General features: G+C 37.7%; 1 protein-coding gene across 2 annotated transcripts in view; it reads left to right on the forward strand.

Annotated features, from left to right (window-relative positions):
- oxr1a (oxidation resistance 1a) overlaps positions 1–24,931 on the forward strand; it is a 175,168-nt gene that overhangs the window by 16,478 nt on the left and 133,759 nt on the right. For both annotated transcript variants that reach the window (XM_066691490.1, XM_066691492.1), the window contains exon 2: positions 12,292–12,384. In XM_066691490.1, the coding sequence (XP_066547587.1) occupies positions 12,368–12,384 (17 nt within the window). In that variant the 5' untranslated portion in view covers positions 12,292–12,367. The remainder of the gene's footprint in view (positions 1–12,291; positions 12,385–24,931) is intronic.

The raw sequence follows: 24,931 nt of genomic DNA on the forward strand, positions 1-24,931 counted from the left end.
TCAGGCAGTCAGTAAGTCACTCCGGTTGACTGTATGTTGAGGTGAGATCCTTCCAGAATAATAATGTTTGAATGTCTTCCAAGCAGTCAGGATAGAAAAACAGGATAAGCACCACAAACACATTTAGTCCGCTAAGAAGATAGTCTTCTGAAATACATTTTATTTAGAATTAAGGGTGATTCCCCATCTACCAGTGTGTTTTCTGTGCCCATTAGAAGAGAATGATGCTATGTAATATGTATATACCAGGTGTAATACAAGGTGTAGTATGCAGCTTGCAAATTGAATTCTTCAATTCATTTTCTGTGCATAATGGAACACTATTTAGTAAACTGACAACAGTGGAGAATGTCATTATCAGGCCTTGGCTGCAGCCTCTGTGCATTTGCTTCAGTTAAAAAAAAAAAAAAAAACTCCCGTTTAAATTTTGTTTGGGCAATATTCCTTGGAGCTGCTCAGTCGTACATCTTTTGGTTTTCTTGACATGTCATTACCATTGAACCATTCATTCAAGTGCTTAGAAAAGGAAAAGTGTCTGTTTTTCCCTCGCTTTTTAATTATAACTAAAACCTGAGATTGATTGGGCTCTAGTGAACAAAGTAATAGATTAATATAAAAATATGCAGGGAAACCGTGTAGTGCAATGTACTGCCATAACTTAAGACAAGGTGTGACCTAACACATTAATTATCAATCTATTAATGTTATATATGCAACTGGAGACTGATTTAATTAAACATGGCCTAACTTGGATGCTTATTGTCCAATAATAAATACATATTTAATTTATCCAAGTGTAATTAAAATGCAATGCAATGCTGATAGTTTGTTTAGAAATACAATGCTGTGTTCTGTTTTGCAGGTTAATTAGTGAATGGAGATCATAACTATGTATGTATGTATGTATGAATTAATTAATAACAGTGGATGGGGGGGGGAATAATGGAGAACAGTTGCTGACATTACCTTTGGTAGAACCTGGCCAAAATCCAGATTAGAAATCTAAGTGACTTGCAGACTTGGCGAGCAAAGTTAGCTTGCAATGATTCAAAGATCTCATGTTTCTTGTTTAGAGATTAGGTGGCCTTTCTTCAGTGCCCTTTTTTTGAGTGCTTATCCGTTTTTATTTTCCTGTTTGGAAAAGAGCTTATGGGGGGTTTTGGCCGACATTTGTAACAACAAAAATGAAACACTTGCCAGTACAATTGTATGTTTTGTTCACTTTGTTTATACAATTATTTTGGCCTTTGGTCTATGTTAATTCATAACTGGTGTATATTATATGCACTATAATAAACCCTGACTACATAAATGCATTGTGGAAACCATTGAATTGAGAGTCAATGTGCTTCTGATGCATTCTTGGTATGTATTTAGATGGACTGTTCTGCCACCTTCAAAAGGGTTAATCATTGAATCACAGTAATACAGATTATTTTTTCTTACATTAAATTAAAACTATAAAAGCATGCATTCAATCATTGTTATCCTAGAGATGATATCACCAAGGTTGCACCATGTCCAGCTCCACTGTATTCTACCATAATGAATACTGAGAGATATATAGTACATCTTGCACTTTTGTTAACGTGCTTTTTATTAACACAATGCTGGCATGTCATTTCATTGTATAAGTTTGTTAATGAGGGTTTTGACATGCCTGGAGTTGATGTCTTTTTTACTCTTTTCTCTTGAAGAGTCTCTAAAGCGTTGTTTAAATGTAAATTGCTATAATCCATTTTCATAATCTAGATGGAGGAAATTTAGTTTGAATTCATAATGTTTATTCTTTTTCTTGTTCACATAAAGAAGTAATCAAAGTCTACCAAAGTGCCTAATCACAACAAGCAATTTATTCTATCATGTTTTTAAGAAGCAAATCATGACATTTTATCACAAGACATTACTGCCTTAAAGAGTGTTAATTATGGAAACAAAAAGTAAAAGGAGTTTTTGGTTTAATATGAATACTTTAAAAAAGCAAAGTGCAGTGCAAACATAGCAAAAACCCATACTATGGTTAGAGGCCATACAGTCTAATACAAATATGGCCACTTTGCAAAATTCAGAATGATGTTATGTCTTGAACAGTTGCAGCAAACGATTACTGGTATTCTTTTCTAAGATTACACTGAACAAAGGCAAAAGCATTTTTACATAACTTTGATCGCCTACACCTTTAAATGAAACCAACACATTGTCATTTATTTAGTGTAGCACTGCTCTCATGCAGCGAATGTAATGTGCATTACAGTGTAATTTCAAGTTCATTGCAAAGTAAATAAAATTACATCAGCCTTATACATATTTCCAGTCAGTTAGGCAAGGTTCCAGTACAATACACATACCCTTGGATTTTCTGCATTAAAGAGACAATTTAAATGTAAGTCGTCTATCTGTGTGTGCATGTGTGTGTGCGTGTGCGCACATATGTATTTGTTTTCAATTTGTTTGCAATGAACTTGGCTTACACTGTAGCTTAAGCAATTGATTTGGTATCCCAAGAAAAGTAGAATGACTGCAGGATCTGATAATGATGTATTATTTGCATCACATTTCATGTTGCGGAAGTATTACATAACACGCTCTCAGACTCATGTTGTTTATCTTTAACATTGTCCAAACACATTAAGTATTCATTAATTAACTGATCTTTTTTCATTCTGCGGATAGTTTGCAAGGCAGCCATTTTGTATTGTAGTTTTTAGTAGTAGTAGTTCTGGACTAATGCATACAGATTTTCTCATTTTGTTTTCCTTCTCTGTTTTATGCCTTTCTCTGTTTCTAATCTAAGACTGGAATTGGGATGATAATGACATAACAGATTTCGGAGTATTGCTACATTTGCCATATTGGCCAGATATGATAGTATTGTTGGATTGGGTGGCAGCACACCCGTTTACCTATTTAATGACTGTGCTATTGTTAGCTTTACCAGCTTTCATCAAGACCGTTAACCTGCAATAATACTTGCTGTCTGCACTCAAGCGATCCACAAATGTTGCCGAGGGCTTCACTTCAATCTATTATATGCCTGATTGCTAATCATGTTTGTCATGAATCTGTGCAGGGACAATTAAACTGAAACACAAAGCAAGATAAATCTCGGTGAGGAAAACCCACATGAAGTTCCTCCATCGCCCTGCTTAAAGCCTCTTGGGATAAATGGATCAGGAGTCACGGTGTACCAAGTTTATCAGTGACTTAAAACTGCTGGACCTCATTTATAGAGATGGATCATTTTAGAAGATCCATCTGGACAACATTCAATTGTTTGTGATGGGGTGTGATCTTGATCTGGACTATACTGCAGGATAATTTAACAGAGCTAGTGTTTTGCTTTTGTATCTCTTCTGGCACTTCTGTTTGCTATTTCCTCTCTAAGAAGCAAGTCAATCACAAATTGCTCAGTTAATAAGACACATAATTTGAAAATAATTCAACTACAGCATATGAACAATGCATGCACTATATGGTAGCTACAGACAGGTGACAAATTAAAGGGAAAACCTAAATGAGTGGAGGAACATAATGAATGCATATGCCCAGTTGACCTCGATTTTGGATCAAGATGGCAAGAGGAAACGAAAGTGACTCTGAAAGAGGGGTCATTATTGGGGCACGAATGGCAGGAGCTTCAGTCACACAGATGCTCAACTGGCTAGTGTTCTCCACAAGTGGGCGAGTGCATGTGTGGCGACACCAAGAGAACGGTACAGGCCTGACTGCTTGACCCCTACAGTGAGGGGGTCCGGAGGCTCTGCTATGCTGTGGGGGGCATTTTCCTGGCATGGTTTGGGTCCACTTGTCCCCTTAGAGGGAAGGGTCACTGCAAATCATTACAAAGTAATTCTGAGTGATCACCTTTATCCTATGGTGAAACAGTTCTATCCTGATGGGAGTGGTGTGTTCCAGGATGACAATGCACCATCCACAGGGCACGAGGGCTCACTGAAAGGTTTGATGAGGATGAAAATGATGTGAATCATATGTTATGGCCTTCACAGTCACCAGATCTAAACACAATTGGACACCTATGGGAGATTGAGAACCGACGTCTTAGACAGCGCTCTCCACCATCATCATCAAAACACCAAATGAGGGAATATCTTTTGGAAGAATGGTGTTCATCCCTCCAGTAGAGTCCAGAGACTCGTAGAATCTGTGCCAAGAGCATTGAAGCTGTTCTGGCGGCTCGTGGGGGCCCAACACCTTACTGAGACACTTTGTTGTTTTTTCCTTTAATTTGTCACCCGTCTGTGTGTATTGCCAGTCACGCTGCGACTTGGTCCTATCTTAATACAATATACTGTGAGGATTAGACTAGAAGTGTTCTGTTAAAGGGGGGATTGAAACACTTATAAGCAGATTATAGAACTGTGGGAAACCTGTAGTGCAGCAGTAAGATTTGTACTCCTGTAAACATCAATGACAGTGTCTGGAAATTGCTCCATGGAATATCCTGAATAGTCAATGTAACTGTATCTATGTGGTTTATTGATCCGAGTTCTTCCAGGGCCTTCCAGTGGCTTACCATGCCTTTTCTTTGCTTACGTATGCTAAATGTTTATGTAGCTGTTGTTTACGCTTTACTATTGCTGTTTTTAATAACTGCTGTGTGTTTCAGTGTTTTCAATGCCATGCTATTGACAAAACACAGCCGCGCATAAAGAAAGTGTTAAACTACTAGGAAAAAACAATAAGCATAACCTCATCTAATGCATATAATTATCTATGCTCACATTTCAGTGCGTCACACCATTGTGAAAGCACCTGCTCCATTAAAAAGCACAGATTCTTAACAGCAGGGTGCGATGGAGTTATAATTAAGTTTTGCGGTGTGTGCTTGATTACTCCCTTTTCTCCTGCATGACACATACTCTTTCAAAACTCAAAAGTGAGCCTGAAACGGCAGTGCTCTTAGAGCACAATGTAAATTATTCAGAAATTGTAATGTTTCATGGCTCTTTTTGTGGTAAAATAATACGCACAAGGCGTTTTTAAATCACTCAGGGTTATTTTCAAAGTTGTCTCTAATTTGCTCCTTTATTTATTTATTTATTTGGGATAATGCTAATGTGCAAAGCAAGGACAGGAAATGGGGATTTAATTATTACAATCATCGTCTCTTAAATTTGGTCATGCAAATGTGTTGGATAATGTGACATCCAAACAAAAAGGGGAAGGAAGCCAGGTTTGAGCTGAAGCAAAAACTGGAGCTTAAGAAATCTTCTTGGCCGTGAATTATTTTTAAAGCGCCATTAGTTAAGTGGGTCACAGAGATTAGTTTTTTTTGTCCCCTTGTATATTTCCCCTACAGTACATTACATTCAGGATTCTAGGGTATATATATATATTTTTTATAGTTGCACGAGTTTGAAATGGGCAAATATTATTCTCTGAGGATGATTGCGCTTCAGGAATGGAACTGAAAGCTGCCTGGTTCGTTGTTAATAGATGAAGGCTGCTCAATACATGCTAAAGAAAATGTGACAAAAGTTGTAGGCCTATGTGGTTTAAGCTACATGGAGTAATTTTGCTCTTGGGTAGATCGTTTTTTTTCCCCATCAACTGATTTATAAACATGATATGCACACGGTAAAAAGTACAGCAAACCATACAAAGATTAAGCAATGGTCGTGATGCATTGTGAGACGCTGAGAGTATGATATGAAAGCGTATACGTGTGCAAAAGTGAATGGCGGCTGTAGTCTAAAGGCTCTGAGTTGTCCTATTCTAATTTAAACAGAGCGCAGAACGACGATCATTTTGTTCAATTTATAACTTCCCTGCAATGTTTTTTCGTTGGTTACATCAGGAGCAGCCTGTTAATGCGGCAAAAGTGCAGAGGGTTGGCATTTGCTTATTTAGCGAAGTCTCCTTTTGCAAAGCACTGTTTTGGTTGATTGTGGGCTCCTTTCAGAGCATACACTTTCCAAGTTATTTCCAGGTCAGGGAGTGTCGGCAGAGTGAGAGTGTTTACGCACACATATGCTTGGTTACACTTCTCATTTCCTTATCGGGACCCTTAAGCTTGGGTGAATCGGAAGCTGAAAGGTCATCTTTTGTCAGTTTTGATCATACATTGCATTAATAAGGCATGGGTAGGCAATTCGTTTAGAGGTGACATTTCCATCTAATTCAGCCAGTTTTCTGATTGTTTTTAAATGCATTTTTAGAAGTTTTCAATAAGTCATGAACTTGTTTGATCTTCTGTCAATGTCAAGCGGTATTAAGATTCCAACTGTATCCTCTTCCATGTATTTATTGTCATATTCTGGAGCTTAATATTAATGTTTGAGATAGGATAGTTACTACCTCTCATATGACTTTATTAATTATTAATTAATACACTTAGGTCCATAAATATTTAATTTGATGGTAGTTACATCCAAATTGGGTGAACGGTGTAGGAATTACACCCATTTGTATATGTGGTCCCCCCAATTTTAGGGGCTCAAAAGTATTTATACAGACATAATCATTAATTAAATTGTGAATTTAAATACTTGGTTGCAAATCCTTTACAGTCAATTACTGCCTGAAGTCTGGAACCCATAGACATCACCAGATGCTGGGTTTCTTCCCTGGTGATGCTCTGCCAGTCCTGTACTGCAGCTGTCTTCAGTTCCTGCTCGTTATTGGTCTGTTTTGCCTTCAGTTTTGCCTTCAGCAAGTGAAATGCATGCTCAATTGGATTCAGGTCAGGTGATTGACTTGGCCATTGCAGAACATTCCACTTCAAAAAGTCTTGTGAAGCGCCATCCAATGAGTTTTGAAGCATTTGGCTGTATCTGAGCAGATAATATAGCCCTAATCACTTCAGAATTCATCCTGCTGCTTTTGTCAGCAGTCACATCATCAATAAATACACGGGAACCAGTTCCCTTGGCAGCCATACATGCCCACCCCATAACATGCTTCACAGATGAGGTGGTATGTTTCGGATCATTAGCAGTTCCTTCCCTTCTCCATACTCCATACTCCCATCATTCTGGTACAAGTTGATTTTTGTCTCATGTGTCCATAGGATGTTGTTCCAGAACTGTACAGGATTCTTTAGATGTTTTTTGGCAAACTCTAATCTGGTCTTCCTGTTTCCTGTTCACAGCAGTTGATTTGGCCACACCTAATGTTTTTGCCATCTCTCTGATTGGTTTGTTTTGATTTCTCTGCCTAATGATGGCTTGTTTCACTCGCAGTGGCAGCTCTTTGGACTTCATATTGAGGGTTAACAGCAACAGATTCCAAATGCAAAAGCCACACTTGAAATCAAATCTAGACCTTTTATCTGCTTACCTGTAATTGAGCTAATGAGGGAATAACACACACATGGAACAGCTGAGACAGCTGAGCAGCCAATTGTCCATTTACTTTTGAGCTCCTAAAATTGGGGGACCACATATAAAAATGGGTGTAATTCCTACACCGTTCACCCAATTTGGATGTAACTACCCTCAAATTAAAGATGAAAGTCTACACTTAAAGCACATCTTAATTGTTCCCTTTCAAATCCATTGTGGTGGTGTAAAGAGCCAAAAAGATGACCACTGTGTCACTGTCCAAATATTTATGGACCTAACTGTATCTGTGTCCTTGTTACTTGATTCCTGATTTATTTATAGTTTTTTTTTTTTTTTTCTTTGTTGCATTTAACATTCATACAGTGTGTGGTCCATAAGCAGAGGAGAGAAGTGAAAACAATACAACTTGCGTAGCGGCAATCGAGCTGGGTTTATTATTCGTCAGGAATCCAAGGTTACGCAGTTTCATCGCTTTTCGTCTTTCAAGTGCATTACAACAGACTTGGCCTACATACTATAATACATAAATGGCAAATGTGAGAACAGAAGTGAGCAATGGCTATACTTCTTAAAGACGCCACTCTCCGCCATGTTACCTCCAATTCCTCTAACTATAATACAGATTATGGTAATAGTTACATACAGAAAAGTGTCAGGCAAGACAAAACAGGGTGTCACAGTTCTACTAATATAAGCGCTTATAGAAAGACATGTACATTGCTATACACGGCACCCTGTATATGGGTTCATTACACATTCACAGCCAGGGAATGCCTTGTCTGTCAGTCAATTATTGCTTCACTGACAATGAACTGGAAGACTTTATTAGGAGAAATCTGTCTTGTCAAAAGGGCTTCCTGGTTGAGGGATTATCACAGTGCACACATGCCAATCTCCCTTGAGTTTTTATAAAGTCACATTCCCTACCTGTCAGGCAGATTCGATTCCAGCCATGGGGGTTTTCCTGTTTGGAGTTCGGATGCTCTCCTTGTGGCTGTGTGTGGGTTTTCTCCAGGTGCTCCACTTTCCTCCCAAATCCCAATGACATGCTGCTGGAGTTGATTGGCTGCTCTAACTTGCCTGTATGAAGGTTGGATGGATATAATGCACTTAAATACTCAAACATATATGTTCTCTATATGTGCCAGCTAAGTTTAGCTGTCAAACTTTATCTGACTCCAAAGCGAGTGGGATTGGGATCAAATCAGTCGCCTGCACACCAGCCCAGTGCATCACCATGTCGCCAACAGACCTGGATGCCATAAGAACCCAGCAACCAGCTGTTGTGCATTTGTTGAACAGACTCCAAGCCTATTAGAGTATAATGTGGTTCATACCAGCTCATTATCTAAATAATAAAGTCTTAGTGTGATCTTCTGTGGGCATGCATGGCCATGATTCATTTATTGGCCTGTGTTTTAGGCCAATTGACTGAAATCATTGGATGTTTTAATTGGGGAAAAACATTTATCTCACAGAAGTTCAGTTTTATCTTCTGCCTCATAAGTTCTATTGTCAAGTTAAACCCAGAGATGGCGACATACAGTTGGAGATCTTTCTGTGACTATACGGAGATTATTAGCAGTCAGGAATTTCTAACTTTACTTCCATTCTCGCAAATGTTTTACTTCATGTACACTTAAGAAAGATAAGTTCAAGCTAGAAGATCAGGCCAGAAGGTAGTTTGACCTGTTTGTTATTTACAATGAGCATCTTGGAGACGATGTCAAACCATATGTTTTAAGTGTCTGCTCCCTAATCCGTGTATTGACCTATAAAATATTGCCTATAATGATATATATTGTGCTTAGCTAGCTTTTAAGATAACATAGTAATGACTTGTTAATGATAACCAGATCTTTGACTTCTGCGTGTATAAAAGGCTCTGACTTTTATCATGGAGTTAGAGCAGCTTTGGAATCTCCTTGATTCACTGTTCCTCTCCACGCTGCGTGTAATAAAGGCATTACAACGAACGTTCCAACCTGATTGAAGACTGAGTTTCTTCCACATTACCATCGTGCTTAAGATAATTAGCTTAATAAACGCGTATCCAATGGATACTGGCATCCAAGATGACTGAGGTGGTATTCAAATAATCATATTGGACATCGCTTGAATCCAGTTGGGTAAACTTGTTTCACATTTTATTGAAGTTTACCATTGAAACTTACATAATGATAGTTAACCATGAATGGTAAAAGGATCTTTCAGAACGATAATTTCTTGTACTGTTGATTCCTGTTGTGGTATTTAGAAATGGTATCAGTAAGTGAATAAATACAACATAACCACTTTCAGGTCTATGTGAATCTCCTTGGAAGAGACATACATTATTAATGGTCTTTGGTTGAGTAAGCAGCTAATGCAATTAAACGCCTTCCTTTTTTATTGTTTAGATTACTGCAGGTGAGTGCAGATGACTGGAAATATGTTTTGTTTTTTAATTGTTGTCGGTCGTACAGTTACTGCTGTTGCATAATTCGAAACGGAAATGCGCCACATGTTCCTGCAGTGAAGGAAGCTGGGAAACATTCTGCCTTCTGCTAGAAAGCAAAAAGCTAGTTCGTTTTAATAAAAGCTTAATTATACATTTATAACTGTGAACCAGGCCTGTAACTTCAGTTATTGAATGGGTTCCTCAATCATGATGACCTTTTTATGACAGAGCGGCTAGTTCAACATCAGTTATTTGTACTTTTAATTTCTCCATCTTATACCTGAGTGCTCATGAATAGGCCATACATGTACCTCTTTATATAAAATCCCTATTTGTTTTCTTTTATAGCCTATAGACATGTGCATGTTTCCTTTATTTGAATGGACAGGAGTGGCACTTCAAAAGATAAAGCATAGTGCTTAAGAAATTATACTGTTTTTTGTGACGTGGTTTCTTGGACATTTACTGAAAGTTTCAGAAGCTGCAATGCTTTGGCTTCTTGGATTGTTTTAGTAATTTGTGTGAACAAGCAATGTGAAATCCTAATTCTTAAATCATCAAGTAATTAGTCACTCGCCATTATAAATGCAAGATTCTGGTTTTCAACACTGAATAATGGATCAGACTCTGTGCCTTTTTACATATTTTTTTAGCAAACCCATTTTTGTTATTTTTTTTTGGCTGAACTACAAGAGAAAGCTTTTGTTGAGTTTTTTTCAAAATCACATTTTCACTTTTTCTTTTTCAGTGGTGTGCAGCACTTTGAGTTGGTCAGACATTTATTTTTTTGGTTTCTAATATATTAAACGGCAGCGTTTATATTTATATAATTACATAATTTTAGCACAGCTAAGCATTCCCATTTGTTTATGTTTACATGTGTTACGAAAATGTGAATCTGCTGAGTCCTTCCATTAAATAACACGTCGGGATATTGAGTTCTGACCTATCAGTGAGATTAAATCAGAACACCAAGATTCAACAGCCTGCATTTTTACAGCTGAATCTAATCTAAATCGCGACTGAAATGACAAATGTAATCTGCAAATATCATCATGCATTTGAATGCTGCAACAGTAACAGTGGCACAGAAGAAATACTGCCCTCTGCTGAAGTACACAATACGGACTGTTTTTTTTGTGTTGTGCCCGTTTAGTTTCTCCTTAGATCCAGATCATGATTAAGCGCATTTTAAAAGTGTTATCTACTGTGTGTTTTGTGCTTTATGTTAATAATATGTGTAATACTTTCCTGTGTATTTAAATTCTACTTCACCTGTACCCAATACCCCCAATGACCAAAAAAAGTCTATGGCATGTCTGCCCATGTGTACAGACACTGGCTGAAGCCCTGCTAATGGGGAACTTCTGTAGTGTGTCTTGATTTACAAGTGCTGGGTTGGTAGATCGATTTCCCAGGCCTGTAGGTACAGGAAGTGTATAAATCATTGCTCGCCATACAGATAAACTATGGGCACCATGCTGTCATTGCATTTGTGATGCCAGTGAACTATGAAAAAAGGAAATTTAAAATCTGAGGCAAATAAGTTAGAAATGCTCTCTGAAGTCAACATTTAATGATAATTAATATTAAAGTATTTGTTTTATTTATTTATTTATTGATATATATGCTATATATATATATATATATATATATATATATATATATATATATATATATGTGTGTGTGTGTATTTATTGATGTATTTTCATTATCTGTTGTGGTGTACCTGCAAAGATAAATCAAAAAGCAATCTAAAAACTCTGCTGTTTGAGACAAAAAGTACCTGCAAAAGCGGTGATCTCTGGTAATTCTCTGTAAATGTTTTTTTATCCCCCTTCAGTTATTGACTTAGGAGAGAATGTTTAACATCCAATGAAAAGAAAATGGAAATGTGGATTAATTTTAAAGGAATTATAACAGAGTTACTCCCATGAACGTATTATCCCTTCCCAGATCACAGGGTGATTTAACTTGGCTCTAATTGGAAACAGTGCAGTGTGTGAACAGAGGAGATTTAATAAAGGCATCCAATTATTCCACTCTTTGAAGTCGTTTTAATATGGGTGCAGGAGGTGGTTTTAAGTCTGACAATGACCCTTAACACACAGCCAGTTTAAATCTGCAGAAAAAGACCAACAGATGTTGAAATGTATGCACTGACTAGCCTCCCTGGCAACCTGATCTTGATCTAAATCAAATATTATGCAATTTTATATTCTAAATGGTTGCAGTAATAATACCAGGTTAACCTCTGCATCAGTATTAAATTGAATTATTTATATAGACCATATAAGATATTTAAATTCTTATTGTCTTAGTTGGATTCTCAGTTGACCCCACAATTTTGACCACCAGTGTGTGTAGTTAGCCTTCAGAGCTTTATCCTGCTGGTCCCCAGGTACACCACAGCATGCTCAAACCCTGACACTGAGTTAATTGAGGTTGTTAGGGTCTGTGTTGGGGCTCATCACCTAGACATTATCCGAATGACACGGGGAACATGTTGTCAGCCTCACTGTGTGTTTGATTCCTCTGTGCACACAGGTCTAACCCCTGAAGGCACACTGTCTTACCTTGTCCTCAAGAATCGCTGAAACGGGAGAAGGAAGACATTGCCAAGATGTTTAGCACCAAAAGGTCAGTGTTTTTTCTTCCTCGACTTTACCGTGCGTCACTCAGCCATGTGTGTAGTGTGAAGATGTGAAAGATTTTGTGACTAGGATGCTTTTAGTTTCTGTACGTGTCCTCGTTCCACTTTGATAAATGGCTTTTCTGGTCTGTGTACTCTGTTCTTGGCTTTTAACTACACTGCTAATTGTTCTGTGCCATTTGTATTGCTTTTGATAAAGAGGGGCCTATTCACTTAGGGAATCTCATGATTTCATGGGTTTTCATTTGCACATTTTGTTTGTTCCAATATCGCATTTCAGTTTTTACACTGCCCCTCCCTTCATCCTTCTAATGAGGATCAACAGATTCTGCTAGTTAGAGGTTTCTACTTTATCCTGGACTAATTTCTTCAGTCAGGATGCATGAAGACTTGTCTGTTTTACTTGTCATTTGTAAACATTAACTGTATCTATATTCTGATTGTATCCGTACACCATTGCTTTAAATTCAATTTAGGCTTTGCTGTAACATACCAGAGCACCTCTTTGCAACATTTTTTCCCCTTTTGTTTAATGCATCATCTTCTAATGTACAATGTCTCAAATTGGCTGTCAGCTAAAGCAGCCTAAGTGGTGCTGTCTGGAATGGATTCATCTTAACGACATCTCCTGCAGCCTTAAGACTATTTGTCTCTGCTTTTGGATGTTTAAATGCACTTAATTCTACCTTTTTATATAGTATCCTGTGGATATTTGATCGCTGCATTTGTATAGAGATCTACAAGTTAACCATCAGAGTGTCAATAGCTTTCCAAACTATTCTATTCTAAAAAAATAGTTAAAAACAAAAGACCATTCTCTAGAGGTATCCATACATCCATAAGCAAGAGACTTAATAAAGAAATCATAATGGTAGTGGTTACTCTGAGAGATAAACAATGTTTTCTGATATGCAAATAACAGACATAACCGAACATTTCATTTCCTCTCCAGGAAAAGGTCAGTTATTTTGCTACAGGAATTGTTACCAAACCAAATGCTTTGTGACTCTGTTATGGTACTTCCCTAGACTAGGAACCAGATCGAATCAAACCTTTTACCCAGACGTGGATTGGCAATTGCAGTTCCTTTACTTGATGGTGGCATTTTGGTTGTTGTCCAAGGATTCTTCTGCAAACCTTTCATGAAGTGCTGTGTTCTTAATTTGCGAATGGTGAATTAATTGAGGTTTTGATTTGATCTGCACCTTGGCAGGTGACCATCTGGTGGTCATTTAGATTGTATGAGTTGGGGAAAAGTGGGAGTCTCAAAGAGGGAAGATTATTAGCAGCAGGATTGCCACAGATGTAATTTACTACTACTTTGATAGATAAAAACAAAATCTGCTCCTTTGAATAGTTTTTAGGATTAAACTACTAAATAAATAAATGCTCTATGTGCAGAGTATGAACATTTGTTCTTTTGTATGGCCAGTTTTCTGATGACTAACTAAAAATAAAATCTAAGGGTTCTGGCTATAGTCTCTTGTGTACATCTGCCTTAAGGCATGGTTGTAGGTAGCTGTTGTTTCTGTTCTGTCTTTCCTATGTGATTCAGAACGGTGTTGAAACACGAGCAGAATGATCTGTGTAATGTTGAACACTTGGTAACCAAAGATGAATGGATTGAAATAGCTCATATTACAATTGAGAGCATTCTACAGTGTGGCGTCATCCGAATTGGCCAAAAATAAACGTGTAAGCATTTCTAGTGATTTAATCGAACAATGAATGTTCAACCCAACAAGATTTTAAGACTAGAAGAAGAAGTGCTGATGCAAGTGTGTGCGTGCGTGCGTGCGTGCGTGCGTGCGTGTGCGTGCGTGCGTGCGTGCGTGCGTGCATGCGTGCGTGCGTGTGTGCGAATGGAAAGATAGATGGATGGGTATGGATCTGAGGGCAAATAAAAATGTGACATCATTGAAAGATTGAAAATATTAAAATGCAATGGGCCATACAGATTGCAAGAAGAGTAGATCAGAGATGGACAATAGAAGCTATCAAATGGATTCTAAGAGATGAAGAAAGACCTAGAAGACAACTACATAAAAGATGGGCAGATGAAATCATAAACTTTGCAGGCGTGACGTGGAAAAGAGAAGCTGTAGATCGAAGTGCAAACATCTTGAACTGATAGTGAGGATGGTGTATATAATTTGTTATACTGCTTTAAATAACCATGGCTTCAATCATTGCATTAAGTTGAACCGCTTTATATATTATTAGTTGATGACTTAACATCTCAAACCAACTCAATTGTTTGCCCTAGAGGCTTTTATCTCCTAAATGGAGACATTTTGTTTGTTAATTGTTCCATGGGGGAAAGGCTTGCCACAGCTTTGCAACTCATGATTTATCGAAGAGTAGATTTCAAACTAGCCTGCAGTTACCATTAGTCTTAAACCAAGGAAAATCTGTTTGCAATGGAAGCAAAATGTATATGCAACTTGTTATAGTGAGTCCCGGCTTTGGCTTCTGTCCAACAATCTATATCTGCCTCTCCTTTACATTCTGTTGAATTAATTAATGAAATTGAAAGTTCAAGCTACACATCATACATTTACTGTATTCCCCATGGGACGTGTGCAGTGATGGAATAAAACCCCAGAAGCTGAAAAAGGGTTTTCTTAAGCAAACATTCACTAATTTGCAATCGGTTTAGGAGGTTTCTAGGACAAAGAAGAAAAAAGTTCACAGAACAGATTTGTGTTGTTATTTTTACGGAATGATCTTATATATTTTGTCTCAAATCTCAGAACTATGGGAATTCTTTCCACATGAGACCTCTCCAATAAGACCCATCTCTAAATAACATCACACCACAGCAACTTTCACCTTGTGCTACTACCAGTGTGAATACGCCACCCGCCATCAAATTGTGCCGTATATCAGTGTTCCCATTATGAAATGCTATCTATTTTCTGATTACAACACATGACCATGTTCAGTCGTTTCAAATAAGAGCCAGTTAGATTCTTTGGATGACAGCCCAGTAACATTGTTTGCTTAAAAACTTAATGCGGATCACAGTCGGTATGAAAATAAATATTGGCTTGTCCTTCACAGCATTTTTCCTATTTTTATTTTTTTTATTTTTTTACGAGTATGATTTTACAAATGGTTTGATTAAATTAGGAAGTGTTTTCATTGTAACTGAAGCCTTTTCTATTTTAATCTTTTTTTTATGGCCGTTTGGTTCTAAGCAGGGTGATTTGGGAAAGTAAGAGATTTGTTTTATGGTCAATAAAATGGGAGAATGAATTATCAGACCTGCTGCTGCTGAGCGTTCATAATCAAATTACAAACCATGACATTATTTTCTTGATAAAATAAACAGGAGTCTTGTCATTTCATTAACAGCAAATTCACATTTATTTTAGTTTTTACTTTATTTGGGAGTGATTTTCTCACCATTGCTGATACATCACAAGCAATTGTATCCCTGTTTGTACTGCTGGCAGGGCTATGTAGCCTGTACTTGCTTATATTTATATTTTGGGGATTTTGTGATTGTTTGCATAGGGTATGGGGATCTGAACATTTAAATGTACCAGCATATGATTCTTTTCAACACCGACAATGATTTAATATTCAGAAGCAAAAATGATTCCGTATGTAGGCATGATAGATGTGCATGCTGTTAATCCTGCTACCATGCTGTGATGACATGTGGCTGATGAATATTATCATTTATTTTAATTTTATAATGTATCTATGGAAAGTTGAAGCATGTTATATAATTATAGCTTCTAGTTTAGCAGTATGTTTGTCTCCATGGTAATGTAAAAACCTGATAAAATTAGAATAATCTCTTTTCGCTGTATCTACTCCAATCCAGGTGTTCACCGTACTTCACAACTGAATATAAATATAACCATATGCTAGCAGTGCAGTTGTCTTTTTGTCTCGGAAGCATTTCAAAAAAGTTATACATTGATTTGCATGTTAATGAGGGAAATAAGTATTTGATCCCCTATCAATCAGCAAGATTTCTGGCTCCCAGGTGTCTTTTATACAGGTAACGAGCTGAGATTAGGAGCACTCTCTTAAAGGGAGTGCTCCTAATCTCAGCTCATTACCTGTATAAAAGACACCTGTCCACAGAAGCAATCAATCAATCAGATTCCAAACTCTCCACCATGGCCAAGACCAAAGAGCTGTCCAAGGATGTCAGGGACAAGATTGTAGACCTACAAAAGGCTGGAATGGGCTACAAGACCATCGCCAAGCAGCTTGGTGAGAAGGTGACAACAGTTGGTGCGATTATTCGCAAATGGAAGAAACACAAAATAACTGTCAGTCTCCCTCGGTCTGGGGCTCCATGCAAGATCTCACCTCATGGAGTTTCAATGATCATGAGAATGGTGAGGAATCAGCCCAGAACTACACGGGAGGATCTTGTTAATGATCTCAAGGCAGCTGGGACCATAGTCACCAAGAGAACAATTGGTAACACACTGCACCGTGAAGGACTGAAATCCTGCAGCGCCCGCAAGGTCCCCCTGCTCAAGAAAGCACATGTACAGGCCCGTCTGAAGTTTGCCAATGAACATCTGAATGATTCAGAGGAGAACTGGGTGAAAGTGTTGTGGTCAGATGAGACCAAAATCGAGCTCTTTGGCATCAACTCAACTCGCCGTGTTTGGAGGAGGGGGAGTGACCCCAAGAACACCATCCCCACCGTCAAACATGGAGGTGGAAACATTATGGTTTGGGGGTGTTTTTCTGCTAAGGGGACAGGACAACTGCACCGCATCAAAAGGACGATGGACGGGGCCATGCACCGTCAAATCTTGGGTGAGAACCTCCTACCCTCAAGGTTGTGGATGGGTATTCCAGCATGACAATGACCCAAAACACACAGCCAAGGCAACAAAAGAGTGGCTCAAGAAGAGCACATTAAGGTCCTGGAGTGGCCTAGCCAGTCTCCAGACCTTAATCCCATAGAAAATCTGTGGAGGGAGCTGAAGGTTCGAGTTGCCAAACGTCAGCCTCGAAACCTTAATGACTTGGAGAGGATCTGCAAAGAGGAGTGGGACAAAATCCCTCCTGAGATGTGTGCAAACCTGGTGGCCAACTACAAGAAACGTATGACCTCTGTGATTGCCAACAAGGGTTTTGCCACCAAGTACCAAGTCGAAGGGGTCAAATACTTATTTCCCTCATTAACATGCAAATCAATGTATAACTTTTTTGAAATGCGTTTTTCTGGATTTGTTTGTTGTTATTCTGTCTCTCACTGTTAAAATACACCTACCATTAAAATTATAGACTGATCATTTCTTTGTCAGTGGGCAAACGTACAAAATCAGCAGGGGATTAAATACTTTTTTTCCCTCACTGTATGTAGCTCAAGGAGTTTGTATTACTCTGAGAACTTAACAAAACTATTCTGTAAGTCATTGAGGAGCGTCGGAATCTGTTTATCTATCAAGGCCATATTGCATCTGTTGAATGTAATATTGGTTTTCTCTGCTTTCCCCAGGAGCCCATGCATTGAAACTCTGCATACACACCAAGACTTTAATTAAAAGTCTTTCATTAAAATGAATCAGTGCAACAGCAGAGGAATATTACTTAACCATTGATGGTATTGGTATTATTTTCCAAACCGATGCCAACGTTATACAAATATATATTAAGGGTGGCATGGGATCTATCAAAGGCTACAGAGTGACACTGATATGGGTAAGGTGGCATTTAAATCACTGTTGCTGAGGTAGACAACATGACGGAGCAAATCTTTGGTGAACCATTTTAATTTACATCTGCATTTTAATCAAATAAAATAATATAAGAATACCATGAGATGAATCTTTAATGAGAAGGATAATTTATTTAGGTTCATTACAATTTTAGAACCCATTACAACTTTAGGTGTAGCTATAAATCCTATTCGGGTGAGAGAGAGAAAAAAAGGGTTTAATTTTCCTTGCGATGTTAGGTATTTGTGTTTGGGCTCCACTGTGCAAAATCATCTCTCTAATGAACCTTGCCTGTTGTTGATATCACAAAATGGCACAATGTTGTAAAGCAATCATCCTGAGGGCATGTTGCTCAACTTTCCGAGCTCATACACGCATCCTCAAAGAAATGGCCTATGTTGTATGTCTGAAATATTTGTGGCTGTGGTGTACATAATACGGACATTACACCCGCTGGGCATTTGTTAGCTGAACTTGACCTTAACTTTCTGTCCAATCTTAAAACTTCCTTGTTTGGATGCGGACTGCCCTTTGAAAGTTCACCCCATTTATATTTGCTCCTTGGGTTTGCTTTTTGCTTTGTCAAGGTTTTTTGTGATTTTGTCATGGTATGCCTTTTTGCAGCACCCAGAATGGCAGAGCTGTTTGGCAGTTGTTTTCAGTTTACAATTTGTGATTCTTTGTTTCAGGACAAAAAACCTGGATTTACTAATGAAGATTTTGTTTTGTTATTTGTCTTTATCTTTTTGCCGTTTCATAAAATACCTACAATATTTGATTTGATTCAAATATGTTTTCTGTGCTGATGACCTGACTATATGATCACACACATGCATTGTATCACTGTCTTTAGAGCTCTGTGGAACAGCACCTAATAATCCTGCTCTTTTAAATACATTCCATTGTGTGACCTTGGCTGTTTTTGGCAGACCAACTACGTTGAGCCTAAACTCTCTCTGCGGGGCTTTCTGACAGCCAGGATGAGGCCTCTAATTATTTCTCCAATCCCGAGCACAGCTCCCTTTTGGACCGCACACAATCCACACAAGTGGCTTTGAAAGATGTCCAATTTAGATAATTAAAATTAGACGAAACTGTGATATTCATTGATCGCAGTTTGTCTCTATATGCTGACTTTCTTGTAATGGAGAGAATAGACAGGGTCTAAGCATGGCTAAGCAGGGTCATGGCTCCTTTTAGTAAATATGATTTGTACATTGCAGTGACTTCATACATAAACAGTCTTACTTTTTGTTTGGTATCACATGCACATCCCTACATGCATGTTTGCTGAGGCTTTTTGTCTTGGGTATTAGATTTTGTGTAAAATGTATGCTATTGCACACTAGACCTCCCTGTGCTTGAAACTGCTGTCTCAGATTTGACTGAAGGGTATGATGATGGCTCTTAATTTCATTTTTCACATTCTCACAAGTGTTTGAACCTGAGCTATAAAGCCGATGCCATTACTTTGAAGATGTCAGCTTGTATTGGATTGCCCAAGAATGCAGTCTGGATTCTCTCGTTGCTGGAGAAACCCCAACAACCACCAAGTCAGTCATATCCCAGTTTGGAGAAAAGCAGGTCTTGAGTATTTGTGAATGAGAGACATACAACAGCCATGGGGCTAAATCCTTTGCCTTTATTACGAAGATATCATCTCAGAAGTGAATGTGTTCTACTTCAAATGTGTAAGTATAAAAAAAACTAATCAGGATTTGATCGATCAAAAAGTGACAGAGGCACAGGATTAAGCGAACAAGCGGTGATGTATAGTGCAGCAGAAGCATTTTTTCTTTAAGCCAAAGACAATGTGAAACAAACATGCAGACCAGTTGGGTGCTTTCGTTTGAACTAAATTAACACCGTCAGTCTCTCAGCTTGGAAATCTTTAATACCCGGTTCCTGTCCCAAGCCTTTTATTAGTCCCAGCCTATGGAATTGAAGCATTTTGTTAAAGAAAATCAAGATAAAATCCCCCATTGCATGACTGGGGAGTTTAATGAACTGTTGTAGAGCTAGTCGGTGAATAAAAAGTGCATACATTTACGTATTTTCACAAGTGCTGTACAGCATGAAAGTCACTTACTTGAATCTCTAAAGGGCTATGTAATTTAATGAATCATGCTGGGTTACATCATAATGCCTAAATTTAGAAAGATAATAACTGGATCCTTTGGAAAGTGTGGATAGAAGAGACAAGTGCTCGGGGGGTTCTGACCTGTGTTATTATAAAAGTGTCAAAATCATTCCTGGGAGGCAGTAGCTTTATATTTAGAGATTTTTACACTGTCTTTTATAACGATCACTGTTTATGCAAAGTTCAGTTGTTCTTCCGTTGAAAAAACTCCAAGACCCAAAAATAGTGTGAACAGAAATGCTATATTGAATAGCATTTAATTTGAGATTCCAGTTTGTAAAGTTTTCAGCTAGATTTGATCACACAAGACTATCTAAAAAGATGTATAATATGTGCAATATAAATATTAGGTTTATTACATTATAATCATTTTGGAAGCTGTTGGCATTCATATGGCAGGCCTGTATTAACTTTTTTGCTGGATAAGAATAGACATTGTATGTTGTTTTTTGTTTTTGAGAACTCTGCAAAATTATATGTTGTGTTAAAGGGACAATAAAATATTTATATTTGATATTTCTAAAAGGATATTTGAAAATGTAGTCCATGGCTTTGTGGAAAAGCTACATGCGAACATGTAATTAAAGGGAATTGACAGCAAGCTATACCACCATTCTCATCGGGGCTGTAGCCCACCAGATACGCACTAATTCCTTTTACTACTCAGATGAGCCTAACTCATTATGTCTGAAAGGTTTATCTTGTCTTGAGGTAAAGGATATTGTCTTTTTTTTTTTTTTTCTAGCAGATTGTCAAAATGAATGGTAAATTGGCACAATGGATATTCTACATTCTACTTTACTCCTTATCATTCTCCGTCCAATAAGATTGTTTTTTATCTGATGTGGATGAAGGATGAAGCTGTGGATGAAGACCCTACCAAGTGGGAATACAATTAACCTCCAGGCTGCAAGTATGCCAGTTGGGTGGTGTTGGATAAAATACGATTACGTCAACCATTTTGAAATGTTTCTTTATTATTTCTGGGTTATACTTCCATATCAGATAAATGCAGCATATTAATGGGGGTTTGCATACAATGAAATTTACTTTCAGCTTATTGCCTGATAATAATGTTTGAAGTCAGTATAATTGTAGTTTCTAGATTTCACCTCCCCCCCATTGAAGTATCATTCATTAATAAAAGTTGCTAACCTTGCTCATCAAGTATTTTTCTTTCCACATAGTTTCCATTCCGAGGTCATAGGAAAGTGAATAAAGCTTTAACCTATTGAACGAGTGATGTCATGTTCAGTATTGGCTCTTAAAGGATGACCTACGTTACCTGACATTTTCTTTTGAAGTTACATTGCTTTTTAAACATTTTAGTTTCAAATTGCTACATTAATCAATTCATATCTGGAAAGTAAATCGATATATCGTATAAGGAAAAGTCGGAGAATGTCAGGGATTATAGTGTTACTTCCACCGCAGTTTTTGTCATTGATTTAAAATAACTTGAAAATGGCTTAAAATAAATTACTTAAAGGTCATTCTGTACACCAGTGATTAAAACAATGCCCTTTTATCCACACAGATGGGACTGAATCTGAAATAACGGATAGTGTAGATCAAATGTGAAAACGTCTTTGCTTGAATGGAAAAACTATGTCTTCATCTTAGGGGCTACCGATGTTAGCCTGCACACATACTGTTCACCTCATTAAAATGATACCTTTTATTCTGATTTACATTCAAAGCAATGGTCATATTAAATTGGAAAACTAAACCTTGTCAACTAGCATCTAGTGTATTATGCTTGATTAGAGTAATTCTGCAGGCAAGAGAGACTCTTTTTGAAAGGAGAGACCAATCAGGTCTGACTGATCAGAAGAATAAACAAATTGACATTTTCTCTTTTTGAAGTCTAACCCGCAAAGCAATCTGCATTTACAAATGAAGGGCAATTAAATATTTTCCCCTGGTTTCATTAATAACAAATCTATTAAATAAATATGTAAACATATCACAGTAAACCTTAAATGTCAGGTTACCAATCCATCATCTTCAAAATGCAAGTAGTATCTGATATTCTGTTATTCTTTGCTTCTCAAGTATATTTTAAGATTTTGTTTAATGGTATGGTTAAGGCAGTAAGCCATTCAATACTGGTCAGCAGTTATTTCTTAAGATTGTGTTTTGCCTTTTGCACACCACTGAGTTTTGTTTAATGTTTTTCTTTGGTCTACATTGATTATTTGCTCTAAAACCATTGATGATATGCTATAAACCCTTGGCTAATCCTTCCCCTCAGCGGATGGCAGGATAGGAAAATAAGTATCATATTCCCATTCATGATACTATTAGTACATATATGAATCCTGGCCTGAAACCAAGGTCCCGGCAAGCAGTGCCTGTGCATGACAGAAACCGTTGGACAAAGGACAGGAAGTGACATGTATGTCAACTTTTGAAGATGTCTGTTGTAAACCTTCCTGAGCTCCTGACAGTGTATGTGGTCTTTAGTAGAATGTGGAATGGGAGCTGCAGTTCTAAAAGTAGATGAGTCAGTAGGTCACATGCCAAGAAATAGAGAATTGAGTAGCTCAACAGAACTGGGGAGATATGTGATGTGGATGGAGCTATAAGTTGAGGTCATCAAGAGACACAGTGAATCGAGCACCCAAGCCCCGTCCTTTGTATATTGTACAGGTTGACAAGGGGACAGAATTGTCTTTTGTATACTGACATCAAATCTACTTCTCTGTTTTTAAGCAGAATGTTCAAGGCCTAAGAATGGGCAAAGGCACAGAGGAGAATTCTACCAAAAAGACCCATAAAGGTTATGGCTATGGACTGTAGTAGTATCGAGGACTTAAAAAATAAAGAATATAGAAATCACCTATTTCGTTCAAATTTTCCATAGCCGCAACATTTATTCCATGGAATTAAAAAAAAAAAAAAAAAAAAAAAAAAAAAAAAGTTACGCTGTGGTCAAATGAGACTATCAGACTGGGTTTTCATTTCAGGCCACTTCATTATAAACTGCTAACAAGAGACACAGAATGAGGAATATCTCCAGCTACTATTGCTTCAATGTGCATATTTCAAAGAGCTGGAAAGTAACGAGTCTTATATACTCTGTGTGTGTTTTGTTTTGTAGACCAGATCAAAATTGATGTGGGTGTTCAGCTCAGATCAGAACCCATATAAGCCATTTAGAGCTAAGGATATAATAGGATTCCCGCAAATGAGTAGATTGGCCATTGGAGTTAATGTTTGTAGCAGTTATGCTGCTTGATATCACAAAGCATTTCCTTTACATTCAGTAAACCATTGCCAATGGTTAGGACATAGAAGAGGTTTTTGGGTTTAAGCAATCTCCAAGAAATTGAGGGACCAACTTGATGTTGACCGTTCTAAAACAGTCAAACAATCATTTTCAGGCCTGCAGCACTAGGAGTTTTAATTAGCTCACCTATAATATTCCATCATCATGGGTAATACCTTGTGCAGCACTATTTAAACTACCATTGCTGTTCACATGGGGCTTGAGTCTCACTCTCTCCTCCGTACATGTATACATTTGGTAACTAAACAAGTGCATATTTGTTCACTGATTTAAATTAAACCAAAACAATGAAAACATCACATTTAGTCCAGTTGAAATCTCTTGAATTCCCCAGGGAGGGAATTAAAATAATAATAATAACAAATTATTATTAAAATAAATAAATAAAAGGAAAGAGTACTTGATGGTCTCAAATCTTTTAGTGGACAAAATGGAATATAATTTCTTATATCTGCTTAATTTGCTTCTATGTGCAAACTCTAATTTGAACACACTTTGGCCAACAACACACAAATGCCCACAGTGTGTGACCTCACAGCCTGCAAACATTAGATGAATACTAACACAGATGTGATCTTTGCTTCAACTGACTTCTTTAAACAAGCAAAATAGCACATTGATCATTTATTTTTAATTTAGTGAAGCTGGTAGCTATAAGACGTTTAAAATGTTGGCAGCGTAGGAAAGATGTTTACAAATAATCGAAGGTCAAAGATGAAAAATGACAGTGAGAGTCCATGTTGTTTTTTTGGTCTGCCCATCTATTTCAAGCATTGTTCCCTATGTTACAGGATTGTCTGGGTTGATGACTGCTTCTGCATTTTCCCCACAAGTGTGGATGAGATCTAGCAATCCCCATGGGAAAGAAACTGTTATATCTGAGTACTGTAATGTGCTAGATGAAGGGAATGTGATCTAAATCTGCCCCATATCTATTCTATAACCTTGAACACAAGGTCAAACAGCTGTATTCTTCCAGTGCCATCAGGAATCCTTGCCATCGCCTACACAATAAAGCAAGTCAGTGGCATGCCAACTCTGTTTTTTGTGCCCACCCTGTAGGTCTTAAGTAATATCTTTCAGATATTACATAAGCTGTCTAAACGCACACAGCTGTCACCGGAGCTGACGGATGTACCCAGCCACAGCCTGCAGACGCACACTGAATCCCAGGGACAATCGGGAAGCAGAATTTTCCCCGGTGCCCTCTAGCAATCTGTAATAACGGGACTTTGATTAAAAATATCCACTTTATTTCTCACTTTGATTCATGGGTGCTGTTGCTTACTGTTAAAAGAGTGGCTCGAGCATTGTTTATTACATCTGAATTCATAAGGAAAGGTTACCAGCTAGTTTAATCAGTGACTGGAGAGGTGGAATATGCACAAAACAAATTTATA

The sequence above is a fragment of the Amia ocellicauda genome, chromosome 18, assembly GCF_036373705.1.
Source record: "Amia ocellicauda isolate fAmiCal2 chromosome 18, fAmiCal2.hap1, whole genome shotgun sequence".
NCBI lineage: Eukaryota > Metazoa > Chordata > Actinopteri > Amiiformes > Amiidae > Amia > Amia ocellicauda.